This window comes from Trichosurus vulpecula, chromosome 5 (assembly GCF_011100635.1).
Source record: "Trichosurus vulpecula isolate mTriVul1 chromosome 5, mTriVul1.pri, whole genome shotgun sequence".
Classification (NCBI taxonomy): domain Eukaryota; kingdom Metazoa; phylum Chordata; class Mammalia; order Diprotodontia; family Phalangeridae; genus Trichosurus; species Trichosurus vulpecula.
In genome coordinates this window covers 109,888,649-109,907,264 of record NC_050577.1, presented here as the reverse complement: position 1 = coordinate 109,907,264, position 18,616 = coordinate 109,888,649, and the positions used below count along the sequence as shown (strand labels likewise).

Below are 18,616 nucleotides of genomic sequence, written 5' to 3'. Positions count from 1 at the left end.
TACCACAGGCAATGGCAGTAGTGGGAAAAGACCAGGTAAGAGAATATAGATCTAACTCTATCTCTATCTCTCCTACTAGAGGAATAAGTCAAAATGTACAACTCAATGATGGTGAGTGAATTGCATTCTGTAACACTCACATATATGTGTATAGACACACTTGTGTGTATATATATGTGTGTGTGTGTGTGTGTGTGCACGCATGTATGTGTATATGCATATATACATATACATGTATCTATATAAACATATGTGTATGTTTATATATGTGTGTATATATCCCTATAGAGTGAAGGGGGACAGGAAGAAAATAATATTGAGTATTACATATTCAGAATAGTCTACCATGTAGATTTGAAATTAAGGCTAGAACTTAGAACCAATTCACTTATTGTAAAGCTTAGCTCTGCCAGATTTTACAAAATGTACCTTGGTTTGTTATTCCTAAAATGTCAGCTCAAAAGTTAAGGCTGAAGAAAGATTGTGACCAGGTATTTTCAGTGAAGACAAAGCAGGTGGTGAAAATGGACTAAATCTGACGTGAGCTATATTCAGCCTTCTCAGGAGGAAGACCTTCCTGATCATAAGATACTGGATGAGCTAAGAGTAGTTGTCTTTCTTGCTACAGATCACAAATCTGGATATCAATATCCTGGATATGGGAATAAGAATAACTTTGGGGGATCATAAATTTGATAAATACATCTTTTGTAATATTATTATGCAATTCTGTCTAGAAGGGAAAGAGGATGAATTGGATGACCTTTGGAAGCGACTATAGGATTTAATCATTTCTAAGTCTAAGAGGAACATGTATTCTATCATACTCAGCCCTCAACTGAGATGGCACTCCTTAATCCCACAAAAAGGAATCACAGTGAGATGCCCCTACCAGGAAATGAAGAACCTGTTTCCTATAATTCAGGTTGATATTTTAAGGTCCTTTACTGAAGAAAGATCCCTCTAACCTTGCATACACCATCTTCAAGTTCTTCAGGGGGTAAATCAGGGTTTCTTTCTACGTGGAGATTCCATCGATCTAGCTGTACAATTGTTCCATCTTCCACATGGCACAGTATCTTTGAGACAGGTTCGTCTGTGTAACCCTGGGGGATCAGAAAGCACACACATTACTTACTACCCAACTTTCCTGGGCACCAAGTTTTTATTCATCAAACTGGCAAGGCTGAAATTGCAAAAACACTTTCCTTTTAAAAATATTCATCAAAGGAAGAACCTCTCTCCTATGGAGAACTGTTTAATTTTCAGATAACCAATTCTAAGTGAAACTTTTTCTCACATATTTACATGTGTTCCTAGAATTTAGCTTAAAAGGACATGCAAAAAGACCACCTAAGGCTGGACAGCTGTGAATTAAGAGATTCACTGGCTTCTCCTGAAGCCAGTAACTTTATCTGTCAGGAATAGTCACTTAAGATCATAAAGACATAGCAGCTGGATTTATAGAGTTCACTACAGTCTCTTTCATCCCTTCTTAATTCTAGTGCCTTCCTTCTGTTATTCCCTATTTATCGCATATATAGGTTGATTGTACATATTTATTCTTTTTTCTTGTTATCTCCTCCATTAGATTATGAACTCCTTAGGGATAGGGACTATTTTTTGCCTTTTTTTATCCCCAGTGCTTATCACAGTGCTTACTGACTATAGGCCACCACCCCTTCCTGCTCCTAGCAATCTCACACTGCGAATATTAGGTACAAGATTTGTTTGGGTAAGGCAGGATTTGGAAAAGAATGTAGGCTAGGAATGTAGAAGATATGTAAGGTAATACCTAGAGGGCAACTTTGTTCTCCTCCGTTCCCCCTTTGCACATTTCTGGAAGCCCTAATCTTTGTGCTATTGGGGCAGAAGTCAACCAAGATACAGTAGGGCCAAAAAACTCAATGTCCAAACCCTTACTGAAAACTTGGAACATGTCTTGGAAAAGAACAAAGGGCTGTTATAGATAAGAGAAGTCCAGCCCCGCCCCTTCCCAGAAAAGGAAAAATTATTTCCCGTGAAGGTTTCCTGAATTGCAACCTACAACATCAAGCTCCCTTTCCATGACACCAGAAGTTTTAGCATCTAAGGAAGCTACTCATGGACAATGTCATTAGAGACAGAACTATTCCCGTAATGATGATAAATATCAAAGCTGCTACTCAACAGTGCCTCCTCACCATCTGCATTCTGGAAAAAAAAAGGCAAGATAGCTTACAAATCAATAACTTTCACTACTTCCTGCTGAGTTAGCTTGAAACTGGCTCATGATACAAACTTAGTTGGTTGCCCCCATTACCAGCTATGGTCTTTCTTCTACCAGGATCATCATTTTAGAAATAATAATTTATAAGATCAGGAAGTATATCAACAACTCAAAGGAAGGAGTTACCTACACAGGGTAGGGGAAGGATGTAACTGTGACCCAGATTTGGTCCTCCAATTAGTGCTCAACATGGGATGGAATGATAAAATAGAACATCCCACTTCTTTTCACTGCCTATTGAGAAGACTTGATTAAAGCAGGATTCATGTGAAAAGCTTCTGTCACATATTTAGTTGCTCCATACCAAGCTCTTTCATGACTTATACCTAATTATAAGAAAATCTGAAAAATCAATTGGATTAGATTATGTTTCCTGGACATTCATCATGTCCCTTTGACCTTTAAAAGTATTTTTTTTTAGATGCAGACACATCCTGATCTCATGTTAAAACATCTGCTTGTTACAGAGAAATGATTTCTTGGCAAAATGAACTGTCTTGTATCACTACAGGACTTTGAGAGGTAGTTCTTACCCCTCCCCAGTTGAGAGTTCGAGCCAGGTCATTCCCAGTACCCAGAGGAAGAACCCCAACAGGAGGCTGGGGACTGAGTTGAAGTTCATCGAGGATGGAAAGGATCCAACCGACCTACAGACAGATTGGGAACCAAAAGGGAGAGAGAAAAAAAATAAATGAGAGAGAAGCATTTTCCAGGGGACTGGAGGCAGGGAGAGGGAAAAGAAGAAGCCTTTAATAATAATCATATGGAAGAATTTGGGTTGGTTTTTTTTTTGGTTTGGGTTTTTTTCTGTAAAAACAAGAACTGTCTTTGGAAGAGAATGTTCTTTATTTTAAACTTTTAAACTCACTCCAGAATGGTAATCATCTTGAAATGGAAATCAACATTTAGAGCATGTCCTACATAAACAAAACTAGAAGCAATCATCCATTCATTTACTTAACTGACTTCAAGAGGTAACATTTTTAAAGAAAATTTCAGGTCTGAAATAATTCAATGCAAACCTTTCCACTTATTCTTTCTATCTGTAAACATGTTGTATATTTAGTTCAAGAGCAAAGGGCCCTTTGAAAGAGTATGGCTGAAGGTTTTATCCATTCTGTCTATAATTTCCCATTTTTGTTCAAGACTTGGCTAAAAGCATAGATGACATATTTATTAAATTTGCAGAAAAGAAAAATCTGAGAAGGATAGCTAACATACTGGATGACAGAATCAGGATTCAAAAGTTATCTTGACAAGCTAGAACACTGAGCTGAATTTATTAAGATGAAATTAAATATGGACAAATAGAAAATTTTATAATTGGGTTTAAAAATCAATTTCACAAGTATGAATTTTAGGGAGGCATTGCTAGATAAGAACTTGGCTCAAAAAAATCTGGAGGTTAGAAAGGGAAAGCCAGCTGAATAGGAGCCAACAGAAAGACATGGTGACCAAAAAAGCAAATTGGATCTTAGGCCAAATTAAGAAAGGCATAGAGTCTATTATTAGGGACATGACAATTCCAAGTTGAAGTAAACATATGCAACTCATTACCCCCAAGAAAATAGTAAGGTTTGAAAATGGAAATAGGGTCAAGGATTTAAATATTATTCAGTGCCTATGATGTGTGCACTATTGTTAGCCATATTAATCTCCAAAAAACAAAAAAGACATATGACTCAAACACTTCCCTCAAGAAATGTATAATTTAATTAGAAAAATGAGGAATTGAGCAGAATGTTGCAGACATAATTTGATCAATAAAGAGTACAGTGTCATAGAATTTGAGATCTGCAAGGACTAATTCAACTCCAGTCTCCAATTTATGCAGATAAGGAAATTGAACTTGAGAAAAGAAAAAATTACTTGCCCAAAGTAATGACAATGGCAGAGTTGGGACTAAGTCTCAGGTCTTTTGACTACTGTCTAGTGTTCTTTGCATTAGATGAAAATTACTTCATAGAATCACAAATATAGGATAGGAAAGTGCTTTAGACACAATTCAATACTTTTAATTTTACAGATAGGGAAACCAAGGCCCAAAGAGGTTAAGTGACTTCTCAAGATCACATAAAAACAATAAGTAACTCCTATGATTAATTCCTATACTGATTCACTCAGCATAAGATTGATTTCACTCCTTTGGAGGCCATACGGTGGTGCTGGTTTATGTTAAGTCTGTAGTCAACTCAAACCATAGGTCTTCTGAAAATTAACTGATGCTGAAATAAATGTCAGAAAGCCATATGTCCTGAGTGAGACCCATCCACTCAGTTTAAACCTACTGCTAACAAGTTTGCTTGACTGGTTATGCATCCAACGCACATTAGAATGAGCAACTGGTGTCAACTATGCCACCTGTTAACTGCAATGGGAAATAAAAGTTCACAGACTGGCACTTACAGAAGAGAAAGTAAATCAGAATATGAATTCATGAGAACTAAAAGAAAAACAAACAAAAGCAGGTATCTGATACCAATCAAAGTGAGGGGAAGTAACCCTACATAAAATAATCCATGAATTATTCCTGCACGTTCAAATCTACAAATCTCCTAGTTAGAAGGAAACCTAGAAGTTACTTAATCAAAACCCCCTTCCCAAAGAAAGGAATCCTTTCTCCAGCATCCCTGAGAGATGGCTATCCATTCTATGCTTTAACGCCTCCAGTCATGGGAAGTTGATTCTCTCACATGGGAGTCCATTCCATTATTGAAAAGCTCTCATTAGAATGTTAATCCACAATCAGCTTGTCTGTAACATCTACCTTTTGGTGTAGCTTCCTCTAAAGCCTCATAGACCATCCCCATGATCACTGGAATTATTATCCTTTGGACTTTTATCAGACTCTACTAACAACAGAGGTAAGGAGATCAAAACTGCTCAGTAGTTGTAGAGTATGAATGTTCCATGAAGGACATTGCCTGTGAATTGTGTCTCCCTGATCTCCTGGCACATCTTTTCTCAACTAAAAGTGGAGGAAGGACTGAACAGTATATTTGGTCGGAATAAAAAACACATTCCCTATTCATACCAAGGGATTTGCTTTCTAAACTAGCTACAGATGCTCAGAAATCTCATCATTTTGGTGAGCCATGGGGCAAAGTCTGAAATGACCCTGAAAGCATGAAGTTAAGCCTTTATCTTCTGGCACTAGAAAACCTTCAGAGGCATCTATAACCTGCCCTCCTGACTCACAGTGCAATTAATTTTAAGGTCCTGAAACCTCTTCTGTTGTATGACTGACAACTCAGAGCTAGCCATCCTTTGGCCAAGGTGAGGGGGTTCCTGATATCCCCTGGCAATCCTTTAATAATGTCCTTGTTAAACAGCCATTCTCACCACAGTGACATGACTGACCACAACTTTCCTTCCTTCTTTCCTCATTATTGCAATCACTAAGGCCCTATGCTGCCTTCTTCTTCTTTTCTCTTCCCTTAAGAAAGAGAAAGGCCTTGGTAAATCAAGTAGCCCACCCCCAGATCTGCAAGGCAGACCTGAACAAATGAGAGGCCTTTAAAGATTCTTTTCTTCAGAATACCAGGAAAAGGCAAAAATAAGTCTGCATTGCAGCAGAAGAAAAAAAAGGAGTAAAGGACAGGACGAAAACAAATTCCAGCTAAAATATCAGGAGACATAAAGCATCTTGTATCTGAGTCCCTGAAATTTTTCCTGGCAACTGCAAAAACAAGATAAAAAGAGGTCAGACTCTAGTGCTGCCCTGGAGCCAATCAAAGGATGATAAATATAAAGCTGGAAAAAAAACCTTAGAGGTCATCCAGCCCAATGCTCTTATTTTACAGATGAGGAAACGGAGTATAAGAAAAGTTAAGCAACTTGCCCAGGACCATACAGATAGTAAGTTATCAAAGGCAGGATTTGAACCCAAGTCTTCTATTCTCCAAGTCCAGCACTCAATCTAGGATGTCACACTTCCTTTCTAAGTCTTCCTTGCCAGGTACCAGTTTCTAATTTTATGGTTAAATAGCTAGTTCCTCAAAGGAAAAGGGCCACGTTTTACAATGTCTTGGCTTTCTTTCACCCCAAGTCACCCAATGTGGCACTGAGCATATGTATAAGAGACAAAAGAGCCTGCTCAATTAACTAATTGATTGAGAAACCACAACCCAAAGACATGAACTATTTTTGGCACAAGAGATGAGAAAATTTAGGCTGACTGTTCTCACCCTTTCCCAGTCTGGAGAATCATTTTCTTCTCCTTGCTTAGTGAGTAGCTGGAGACTGAACACCAAGCCCTCCCCTTTCGTCAGAGTAGAGACAGCCATGGTGGCGGCAGCCGTCCGGTACCCGGCTGCTGGCTTTGTTTCTAGCATAGGCTGACGCATTTTGAGTAAGATTTTCATTCTGAGACATAATGGCTTTAGGGGAGACAATGAAGCATTAATTTTTGTCAAATATAAGAGCTTTGTGTTCTTTACACAATCGGTAGTGTGCCGCCTTCTGCTGTGTATGTTTAAAAGTAGAGGGAAATCATACAGAGAAATGAAGGAAAAACAAGAGCTAGTGAATCTGTGTTCAGGAAGATAACAGAGCCAGAGACGTTTGGAATAATACCCCCAATTATTTGCAGGTTAAGCAATACATTTTTGTGTGTGTACATTGTGATACTTCTATCTGCCATTTTAATCCATTTTTGCATTTATTACTGATAAACAAAATTATTAGATTTAGAATATGGCCATGTTAAAAATGCTAAAAGAAATCCCTTAAGCTTAACACGAGAAAAATTTAGGTTAGTATTAATATTTAGGTTAGGAGTAAGATAATACAGATTTAATATGTTTATCCATCCATTCCTTTAACAAATAAGTGTGTGCCTTTTATGTGCATAGTGAGCTCCTTGAGGCCAAGGGCCATATGTTTGCCTTTCTTTGTATCTCTAGCACTTGGCACAATGCCTGGCAAACAATTAGTGCTTAATAAATTCTTGTTGAATGATTGCTGAGAACTGTAAGGGAATATAAAGACATGAAATACATACATGGCTTAGGCCCTCACAAAGCTTCCTGGCTAGATGAGGAGACATGAGACAAGAGCAGTGAAATAATATGAGAATTTATCATTAACGTAAAGTAACAGTATCCAAAGGCAGTGTATGTGCCAAAATAAGGGTATGGATAGAACAGATGATAAACATCACAGAAATAGAGAAGGGGATGAGAAATCACTGAAGGTCTAGAGTGCTCAGGGAAGGCAGTATGGGCCTTTAAGGATGGGCAAATTAAAGGAACAGGAGGAAAGGTACAGATATGAGAATAAAAATGGCGTACTCAGGAGACACTAACCACAATCTCCTTAAAGAAGTGGACAGTAAGAATGCAGCAGGTTAGACCCACATTTCAGAGAGCTTTGAATGCCAGACTAGGGAATTAGGACTTATAATAGGAAGTCACTGAAGACCTGGGGGGACAGGAAGAAAGAGAATTTAATGCAGATTAATGGCAGGAGTATGTAGAACCCTATAAACAACTTGAGGTGAGGGATTGTTTCTTCTTTTGCCCTTGTATCCCTAGTACCTAGTAAACTGCCTTTGCACATAGTAGGCACTTTGTAAATGCTTGAATGGAAGAATGGATGTAGAGATTTTCTTCCTACTTTAGGTTAAGAAGCTGCTAAAAATAATACAGATTTTTAATGAAGCTTTGGAATTGGGTAGTTGCAGTAGGGATAGAAAGGAATGACCAGAATATTCATTCTCTGCCTCTTTCAGAAACTCAATCTGTCACCCTCCTGATAGTAATTCTGACAGGCTATGTTAGTTGTTCTCACTAACTATATATTTTTTAAATCTGGTTAATGGCCTATTAGATTGGCTAGATATAGGAGATATGGGAAAAAAATCAACACTTAACAGGCAAGACTTTGAGGATGAGAGGGAAAGGCAAAGAAAGGTAGGAATAAAGAAGGCTTGTTACTCTATGGAAACCAAAGGAAAATAGCAACACAAATTAAAATGGGGAACATTTCATGTACCTACCGTTCCATCCCCACCACAGGCCAGGATTCGAAGATTCGGCACTTTTCTATACAGCTCAAGCCTTGCAGAAGAAAGAAAAAAGTCCATATCAACAAAAGAAAAACCAACAGTAGCATCAGGGGGGTCCCACCGGAGTGACAATAGGAAGCAGAAACACCAATATTAGCATCAAAGATGGGAAAGGAACGAAGGTATCCAATTATCAACTCTATGTCTGGAATTTAAAAAGGTACAAAATGTCTACCTCTTCTCATTATGACTATGGTATTCATCAATTTATTCTTTTAGCCCTGTTTATCCCTCACTTAACCCTGATCCTCTTTTAAAAAAAAATTTCCAGTCTTTTTTTCTCTCTTTTTTTTCTACTTCTTGTCTCAGTAAGAACTATATTTACTTATTAGAAAACAGCCTTTATATTTCTTCTACTTCTACTTTTCAGGGAATTGCCATGATTGATACCAGCTACCTCCCCTCACTTGTCATCCGATACGACGAAAGGATCAGAAACTTAAAGCTGGAAGGGAGCTTTCAGACTATCTAGTTGATCAAATGACAAGCATGTATTAAATGCCTACTATATTCCAGGCACTGTGCCAGGACATTGAGGATACAAATAAAATGAAATAAGCAATCCCTACTTGAAAAAAACATACATTTTAATGAGACAACTACATATGAGAATATAGATGAGTATGTATATATATGCATATATATAATACATACATGTATATGGCATAAATATAACTTAGATAAATACAGATATATACAAAGTAGTTAAAAACAAGGCCATTTATTAGGAAGAGAGGGTATTAGTAATTGGAGAGGATCAAGAAAGGCTTCATATTGAAGGTAGTGTTTGAACTCCCTCATTTCTTTCAAGTTCCTTGGTCCCCCCACTTGCTAGAAAGCCTTTGAGGCAGAAGTGAGGAGGGAGTGCCTTTAGGCATGGTTAATGGCCAGTACAAAGACAAAGAGGTGGAATGTCATGTATGAAGAACAGTCTGGTTGGGCTGGATCACAGAGTAAGGAAGGGTGAGTGGTATATAACAAGCCTGGACACATAAGCCGGGGCCATGTTGTAAGGGGCTTTAAAAGCTAAAAGTTGGGGCAGCTAGGTGGCGTAGTGAGTAGAGCACCGGCCCTGGAGTCAGGAGGACCTGAGTTCAAATACAGCCTCGGACACTTGACACACTTACTAGCTGTGTGACCTTGGGCAAGTCACTTAACCCCAATTGCCCTGCCTTCCCTCCTCCAAAAAGGAAAAAAAGGAAGCTAAAAGTAGTTTATATTTTATCCGAGAGGCAATAAAAAGCCACTGAAACAGATCGAGTAGATAAGTCACATGATCACATCTACACTTAAGGAAAATTACTTTGGTAGCAGTAAGAGATTTGAAGCAGAGAGACCAATTGGGAGATTATCTAGCAAAAAATGATGGGAGCCTGGACTAAGGATGGTGGCTGTGTGAGTGGAGAGCCAGGGTCAGATGGAGGAGGTATTTTACAGGTAGAAATGGCAAGATATGGCAATTCATTAGCTATGTGGGGTGAGAGAGAGAAGAAGCTGAAGCCCAGTGAGGTGGTTCAGTTCTTTGTGCGAGGTCACATAAGCAGGAGGATGCAAGAACAAAGATGTAAACTTCAGACATCTGACTCAAATCTAGGGGTCTTAATTCCGAGATCACATTGCTTTTTCTAGGCTAGACTCTTCACCGTCAAACTTATGAAATTTACCAGAGCATGTGGGTGGGAAGGAAGAAGCACACACGCACGCGCGCGCACACACACACACACACACACACACACAAGTATACAACAGAATATACTGGTTTGGGTTGATTAGGGGTTGGTTTTTTCCTGACTGTTCTTGATATCTGTCAAGATGTGAAATCAGATCTTTTGGTCTTTAATATCCTGGAATTCTCTTGCCTAGTATACCAAAAGGACATGCTGCTGTGTACCTTGGAGAAGGTGAGTGATCCATCCCCTCAGAAAATATTTGGATCAAATCAGTTTTTATGTATGCTGATCCTCAAGCATTAATTAATCCCCCCCCCCAATTAAACATTTTCTTTTGCACTGACATTCTTCTCAGTATTCTCTGAAATGTATAGAATCGCATTAAATCTAGCCAGGAAAGAGAATAGGCAAATGACAAGCCAGCTTAGTCAAGGAGCCTTAAGGAGACTGAGCCCAGAGAAGAAAGGGCTTTTCAAAATCCTGCAGCAAACCCTAGTGGCACAGAATGTAACAGAATGAGAGAATTTGAGCAGGAATACCCTTTCAAATACTGTACTCTCTAGTTGCCTCCTAATAGGTTGGTTTTTCCATTACACAAAGAGCTTGTTTTCGAAGGGTCTAAAAACAATCTGAATGACAGTGGCAGTGATGCCTCCTCTCCATTCCAGGGCTTTTGCTGTGCTGACTATTTCCTATTTATCCTGTATGTAGCTTGTTTGTACATAATTGTTTACATGCTGTCACTCCATTAGATTGTGAGCTCCTTAGAGTAGGGGCTGGCTTTACCTTTTTCTGTATTCCCAGTGCCTGGCACATGGTAGGCATTTAATATTTATTGACTAACTCATAGTAAAGATGATGAGGCATGATAGAGCAGGAAGTACTGGATTAGAGAAGGGAAAAGAAAGCAACAAGCATTTTTTAAAGCACCTACTATATGCCAGACAGTGTGCTAAATCCTTTACAAAGATCAAGTCCTTTGATCTCATTGGATAGGGACTTAAAAAGCATGGGCCCTAGTCTCAATTTGACCATTCACTAGTAAACCAGTTAAAATCAATGAACCTCAGTTTCTTCATGTACAAAATGTCAGACTGGATAATAATAATTAATATTCATGTTTCACTCTAGGGTTTGCAAAGTACTTTCCATATACTATCTCACTTGAACTTCGCAATAACCCTCCAAGCTAATCAATTCCTCCTCATCTTATAGACAGAGCAGTCAAATGACTCATTCCAAGTCACAAAGTAAGTGGCACAGTTGAGACTGGAATTCCGGTCTTGACTCCAAAACCTCCCTTTTGTACCATATCACACAGTCTCTGGAGTATAAAATTATCATTCTCATTTTTTCAGGTAAAGAAGCTAGAGCTCAGGCAGGTTAAGTGACGAGCCCAGAAAAACACAATTCCTAAATGTGTGAGAGGGCATTCTAACCTGGGTCTTCCTGACAGGAACTTAGGTGCTGTAATAGATGGAGCACTGGGCCTGGAATCAGGAAGACCTGAATGCAAATCCTGCCTCAGACACTTACCAGCTAAGTGGCCCTGGAGGCAAATCACTTAACTTCTTTCTGTCTGCCTTTGTTTCCTCCTCTATAAACTGGAAGTAATAATAGCACCTATATCCCAGGGTTGTTGTAAGGATAAAAATGAGACAGTGGTTTTTGAACCTAAGGTGTTCTCTAAATGTTGGTATTACTATGGCCACTGTGTCATGCAGTTCCCTGCTCCAAAGTTATGCTAAAAATAATAATTCATGTTAATACAGTGATATGAAGCATATAAAGTATTTTAACGTTTACCAAGGTTTATTTTAACTATTGTTAAACCAGTATTTGTGACATTCCAACCCCAATATCAATGGAGAGATGTCAACATCATCTGGTGACAGGGGTAAGAAATGGCTGCATGGTGGCAAAGGAGTCACTCTTTTCCTTTACCTTTTCTCCCTATCTTCCTGTCCCCTGAAAGTATAAAGAAACCACCGGTTTAAACTTTTCCTTATAGAAAGCCACTTTGACACGTGAACAGTCCAAAGGAACTCAGGAGCAGTTCTGGAAGGGTTATGGATTTCCCATACATCATCGAAAGAGCACACACATGTTCCCTCTCATCCATGTACATGCACATGCTCAGAAATAACCACACGCATATTCAAGCATTCTCTACATCCAGATAGACCAACAGATACTTACACTCACACTCATAGAATTTAATTACTCACTCCTTCTGCTATACATGCAAAGATACCTACCCAAAAAACACCCCCAAAGATGCATGCCTACCAAGGATACAAACACACAGACACACACTCAGAGTTACTAACAACTGCATGTTCATAAGCATTCGGGTACATTCGAAGGAGTCAGCCAACAAATAGGTAAGCTTGTTAGGAAGTGATCAGAGATATAAATAGGATAAATAAATAGGCCAAAGAGAGAAATGAATAGGCTAAGAAAGAAAGTGGGTGAATAAGTAGGTTGGTAAGTGAGAGAAACAACAACAGTTAAGAGACAGGGGTAGTGGTCAACAAAGTGACCACAAGATTTGGAGGGTCTGGATCTGCAACTTCACCAATGTAAGAATCTACCAAAATGGAAATTTTCTCTTCCAGTACATACTAGCAACCTAACTTAAAGTCTCAGAGACTTAAAAGACTGGAGGGCTGATAGTTTAAATGACTTGTCGATGGTCATGCAGCCAGCATGTTTCAGGGCAAGGATTTATTACTGTCGTCATCGTCATCATCATCATCATCACCATCATCATCATCATCTAGCATTTATATAATACCTACTATGTGCGAGGCACCGTGCGAAGCACTTTACAAATATTATCCCATTTGATCCTCACAACCCTTTGAGGTAGGTGCAATTATTATCCTCAGTTAAGGAACTCAGGCAAACAGAGGTTAAGGGACTTAGTCAAGGTCATGTAATTAGTAAGTATCTGAGACTGGATCTGAACTCAGGTTTTCCTGACTCTAGATCCAGCACTCTATCCACTGTGCCACGAATCTTAAAACAACTACAAGGCCAACTCTATCTACTGGTAGAAGAGACTTCACTCTCCCCAGTAAGCTATTATAGAACCATCATTTCCTATGTCAATCTAAAGTTGAAGATTGTTACAAAATAGTGTGTGTGTGTATGTATGTGTGTGTATATAAGTGTGTTCTTTACACCTCCATTTTCTAAGTTCTTCTCCCCAGCCCAAAAGAATAAAGGAAAGTTTTGACCAGTGAGTATCCTGGTGAGTATTTCAGAACTTACGCATCTCTTGGCCCTTCCTGAGAAAGATCAAACACCTGCCGTGGATTCAGATACCACATGAACATCTGAAGAATTTTGGTACCCTGTAGCGGAAAACAAAATGGGGGAGGATACATAGTTATTTTTTAAAATCACATAAACTATGTATAATTTGAAATATTGTGTCTAAGATGTTGGGATAACTAGAAAATATAATACTGAAGAGTTAAAAAGTTACCTTTATATTATCAATTTTCTTTTTATTATCCAGATCGATCTCATTTCAAACAATCTCACATTAAATCATATTGGCCCTAATAGCCAAAGAAAATTTTTGGTTTGGGTAAGTTATCTTCTAAATTAATACCTAGATAGGATAAAATCCCTAGTTTCTCAAGATAATTAACTAATTAACATATTTTATCACAAAATCATAGCACCGAAAGGAACCTTAGAGATCACATCCCTATAAAAAGCCAGTCTATACTGACTACATAAGCTGCCATCTTCATCTGCTTGGGTACTGGTAGAAAATATCACATGTATAGATATAAGCAATGAGAAGTCAAGTTTAACAAGGGCTAATCTTGATACTAGAGAGAAAATGAGGAAAGATACATAATTTCCTATCTGATTGATCTCCTGGACTTCTTGATCTCCAGGAACTCACATCTTACAAGATGCCATAAACTCTGAAACTCATACTTCCTCAGCAATCCCTGCCTCAAAAGTACTTCCCTTCCTCTGAGTGGAAATGGGGGAAGGTAGACATCGGAAAGCTCCTCCTAGATCATTTAAGGAGGGTACCTAGGGCAGTCATCTCCTTATTTCCCACCCGGGTACAGGACTTCATCATGCCCCTATTGTGGGTACCCTTCTACCACCACCCCTTTTTCTATGATTCCATTACTGTAAGAACCTCTTTGTCTGGAAACTCCCTCTGTCAGTGTAGATCAGCCATTCCATCTGGAACTCATAGTCGTAGAGATCTCCTTGGGGCACTGAATGGTTAAATGACTTGCTTCTTAGTCCCAAAGCTACTATAACATATAAAAGTGGCAAGACTTGAACCCAAGCCTCCCATCTTGTTTTGGCTTTCTTTCTATTACACTATAGTACCTTCTTTATCTCAAGAATAATACCTTAAGTTTGTCCATTTAGCATTTTTGTTAGTACTTTTACTGATTTTTACTTCCAAGCAAACTCCTGGTTTATAATTAAGATGAGTTTGAGAGTTGACTGGTACCTTGGGATTTGTAGTTCACAGAAACAAGTGTTCCATTGTCAACCCTAAAAAGTGATTTGGACTAACCCGATCTTTGAACCAATAGACAGAATGGATTCACAACCGTAGTTCTTAAAGAAACACACAAGGTCTGGAGAAGAGATTGAGAGGAAGCAGGAGGGAGCTCAATAGCTGAGCAGCAGTAGTTGTAATGGGGTCAGCCTCCCCAGCCCAAGAGTTAATGAATGGAGCTCACAGGACAGCTAGATGGCACAGTGGATAGAGTGCTAGACCTGAAGTCAGGAACACTCGCCTTCTGAATTAAAATCTGGTCTTCCTTATTAGTTTTATGACATTGGACAAGTCACTTAACCCTGTCTGCCTCAATTCCTTATCTGTAAAAATGAGTTGGAGAAGGAAATGGCAAAACCAATCCAGTATCTTTGCCAAGAAAACCCCAAATGGAGTCACAAAGACTTGGACATGACTGAAACAATTGGACAACAACCAAAATATGCATGTATATATGTATGTTTACACACACAAATAATATATACATACACATGTATATATGTACATTGTGTATCTATAATTTTATATATTACATTTATTTTCCAGAAGCCAAAGTATTTCTAGTGTTTCCACACTTTGCAACAACCAAGGTTCCCTCTGTTGTGTACTTATAACAACGTTTAGCTGCCACCACCACTGTCCTGGATGGCATCCAACTAACTGTTCCACCTCATCAAACAACATGTTTTGCTGCAGCCCTTTCTAGACAGTTTTATCTACACAATCACAGCTAAGCTGATGACTGGAGGAGGGGAAGTATTGTTATTAGGCCACCACTGTCTATTTGCATATTTACTATTGGGTCATTTGTAGATTGTCTGGCCCACTCCTAATCTGCCTTACTGAGTTTTCATGGGGTAACACTGCAGTCATTTTAATGACTGATTTATATACACATCCATCTGACTTGCTGTAGAGACAGTCCAATTTTGCAATCTGGGAGCAGTATCAATTGTTGATGTAAATTACTCCTTTCCACCTTTTGCCACGGTACAGTGAGTCTCAAAATTGCAGTTTTTTCTGGCAGTACATATAGCGTGAGTCATTAACATTCTGGTTCTGCATGCCTCTAGGATCACCTTATAAAAAATGAGCTGAGGAAAAAACTGGAAACCATTGAAGAGTTGTGCTCCTAAACCCACAAACTCTCTAGTAGGTAATAACAATAATAGTTCCCATTTATATAGAGCTTCAAGGTTTACAAAGCATTTTATAAGACATTATCTCATTTGACCCTGAGAACAATCCTCTGAGGTAGGTATTAGTTCGCATTATTCCTGCTTTATAGATGAAGAGAGACAGTGGCTAGTGTATTTCAATGGACAGACATGGACCCAGATTTTCCTGGTGTAATCAGGGACACAACTTCTCAGAGTCTCTAGTCAATTGTATGATAGAGAAATTAGCTATCTGTATAGGTGGAGGGAATTTCCTCTAGCAGGAATTCTCTACACAGATGAAATAACAGGTCTGGATCAAGTGAAAGAAAAATGAGAAGTGGGAGCCCCAGAGAGATTAAAGGACTTCTCAACATCACATAGCCAGCATGTGAACCAGAATTTGAACCCAGGTGTTCCTGACTTCAGTTCCAGCCCTCTATTCACAAGGTCACACTGGTTTTAGTGATGGTAATGAGCCATACTGAGGTTTTAGATCATCAAATTAATTGGCTCAGCTTCGCATGACCAGTTCTTTATATTTCGGTCATGATCTAATTACTTTTTTCTACAATGTGACTAAATCTTTCCAAACTAATACGTTCATTAACAAAAGCAATCAATACCAGAATGAAACCGCTGAATTGTGTTACACCAATGGAAGACAGAGTTCTAACTCACATCTAAATGATTTCTGTTAATGGTTCCCTCATCTCCAAGGTGCTCAATTTTAATACTTTCTCAGAGGCAACTGATTCATCTCTGAAAGAGAAGTCACTTTTTCTTCTCACTGAAAGCACTTAACTGAATGCCTCAGCCATTTGCACCAGCTGCTGTTCATTGTGAAATTCTCAAGAACCACAAACTGCATGCAAAAACAGCACCCATGATAAAATATTGTCTTTCTGTGATCAACAGGTTAGAGCTGGAAGAGACCTTAGAGATCATCTAATCCAGGTGTCAAACACTTGTCCTCAGACCACATGCACCCAAACACCCTGGAGTGCCCAAACCAGATTAAAATATAACTGGGAAATATTGAACAAAATACAAATACAATTAAACATAGGTAACAATATATTTTAAAACTAAGTTGACATGGGGTCAGCAGGGATCCTTATATATGGATTATTGGCCCCATTTCTATTTGAGTTTAACACTACTAATTCTAGTTCAATTCCTTTCATTTTACGGATGAGGAAACTGAAGCCCAATGTGGAGTGACTTGCCCATGGTTACAAGGCTAGCGCAGTAACAGATGAGAGATTCTAACTCCAAATCTTCTCACTCCAAATTCACTCTTTCCCAAACACTCCCCTACTCCCACACACTGAGAGAGGGAAAAGCAGCTAAGAATCCATCAGAGTTCAGAGGGGTGTGGATGGTTCTCATTCATAGTGCTGTTCTCAAGAAACTCACAGTCTAATGGGGGAGACAACATGCAAATAAGTACATTCAAATCAGATAAATGCAGAATAAACTGGAGATAATCAACAGAGGAAAGGCACTAGAATGAAAGGGAAGGGAACGTGATAAGCCTTCATATAGGCCTACGATATGCCAGATAACTTGCTAAGTGTTTTACAAATTTTATCTCATTTCAGCCTCTCAACAACCTTACAAGGTAGATGCTGTTATTATCTTCATTTCACAATTAGGAAACTGAGGCAAACAATCGTACAGTAACTTGCCTAGGGTCACAGAGCTAGTAAGTGTCTAAGACTGGACTGTAATTCAAGTCTTCTCGACTCCAGGCCAAGTGCAGTATCCACTGAGCCACCCAGATGCCTACAAGGATTCCTGTAGAAAGTGGGACCTTAGTTGAGATTTGAAGGAAGCCAGGAAAGGTAGGGGGCAGAGAAGAGGATGGAGAAAGTTCTAGGAATGTAGGGCAGCAAGTGAAAATGTCTAGGATCAGGAAACACAGGGCAAAGAGGCAGTACATGTCCACGTATGCCTGCATGCATAGATGGAATTGGGGACTTGGTGGAGAGAGACTTTGCATGTCTAGATAAGAGCAAAGGAAAAAAAAGAAAGGCTACCTTGCTAATGTTCTCTAGTAAGGCAACGACTTATGGACTAAAATTTTAGAGAGCTGAAAAACGAAGTGAGAGGCATTATGGTGTGGTAGAAAGAGCAGAAGATTTGGATTTACATGGCCTGAATTTGAATACTTTTTTTAAATTAAGATTTTTTATTTTTTAGTTTACAACACTCAGTCCCGCATGATTCTGAGTTCCAGATTTCCTACCCTCCCTTCCCCCCTCTCTCCCTAAGACAGCATAGAATCCAATATATTTGAATACTATTTTTGATACTAATTGTGCAACCTGGGACATGGTCTCAACTTCCTCATTTGTAAAAATGGAGTATGGAACAGATGATCTATAAAGGCTTCCAGCAATAAAGGTCTATGTTCTAAATCTGGAAACCCTGAAAGAGATGGGGCTAGTGAAAGCAAGGCCAAGTGTTCAAGCCCCAACAAACCAGTAAGCATCATATAGGATAGGCAGAGGTTTGTTTCACAAAAAAACCTGTAAATGCAAGCCACTGGCCACTGGGAGGAAAGGGCAGGAAAGTATATGAAATATTTCCTCCCTCTCTTTCCTACTGGGGTGAACCAGCAATGCCAAAGTGTTAAAAATCATTTTATAAAGGCCTAGTCAGTAAACGGGCAGCTAAGTGGCACAGTGGACAAGGTGCCAGGCCTAGAGTCAGGAAGACTCATCTTCCTGAGTTTAAATCCAGCCTCAGACTCTTAGCAGCTGTGTGACCCTGGGCAAGTCACTTAACCCTGTTTGCCTCAGTTTCCTCATCTGTAAAACGAGCTGCAAAAGGAAATAGCAAAACCCTACAGTATCTTTGCCAAGAAAACCTTAAATGGGGTCAAGGAAGAGTTGG

General features: G+C 39.0%; 1 protein-coding gene across 1 annotated transcript in view; it reads right to left on the bottom strand.

Annotated features, from left to right (window-relative positions):
- Nucleotides 1–18,616, bottom strand: part of DGKI (diacylglycerol kinase iota) — a 569,495-nt gene that overhangs the window by 266,121 nt on the left and 284,758 nt on the right. Inside the window, 4 exon segments of the mRNA XM_036761364.1 lie at nt 969–1,106; nt 2,803–2,916; nt 8,268–8,328; nt 13,283–13,365. Of these exon segments, the coding sequence (XP_036617259.1) occupies nt 969–1,106; nt 2,803–2,916; nt 8,268–8,328; nt 13,283–13,365 (396 nt within the window).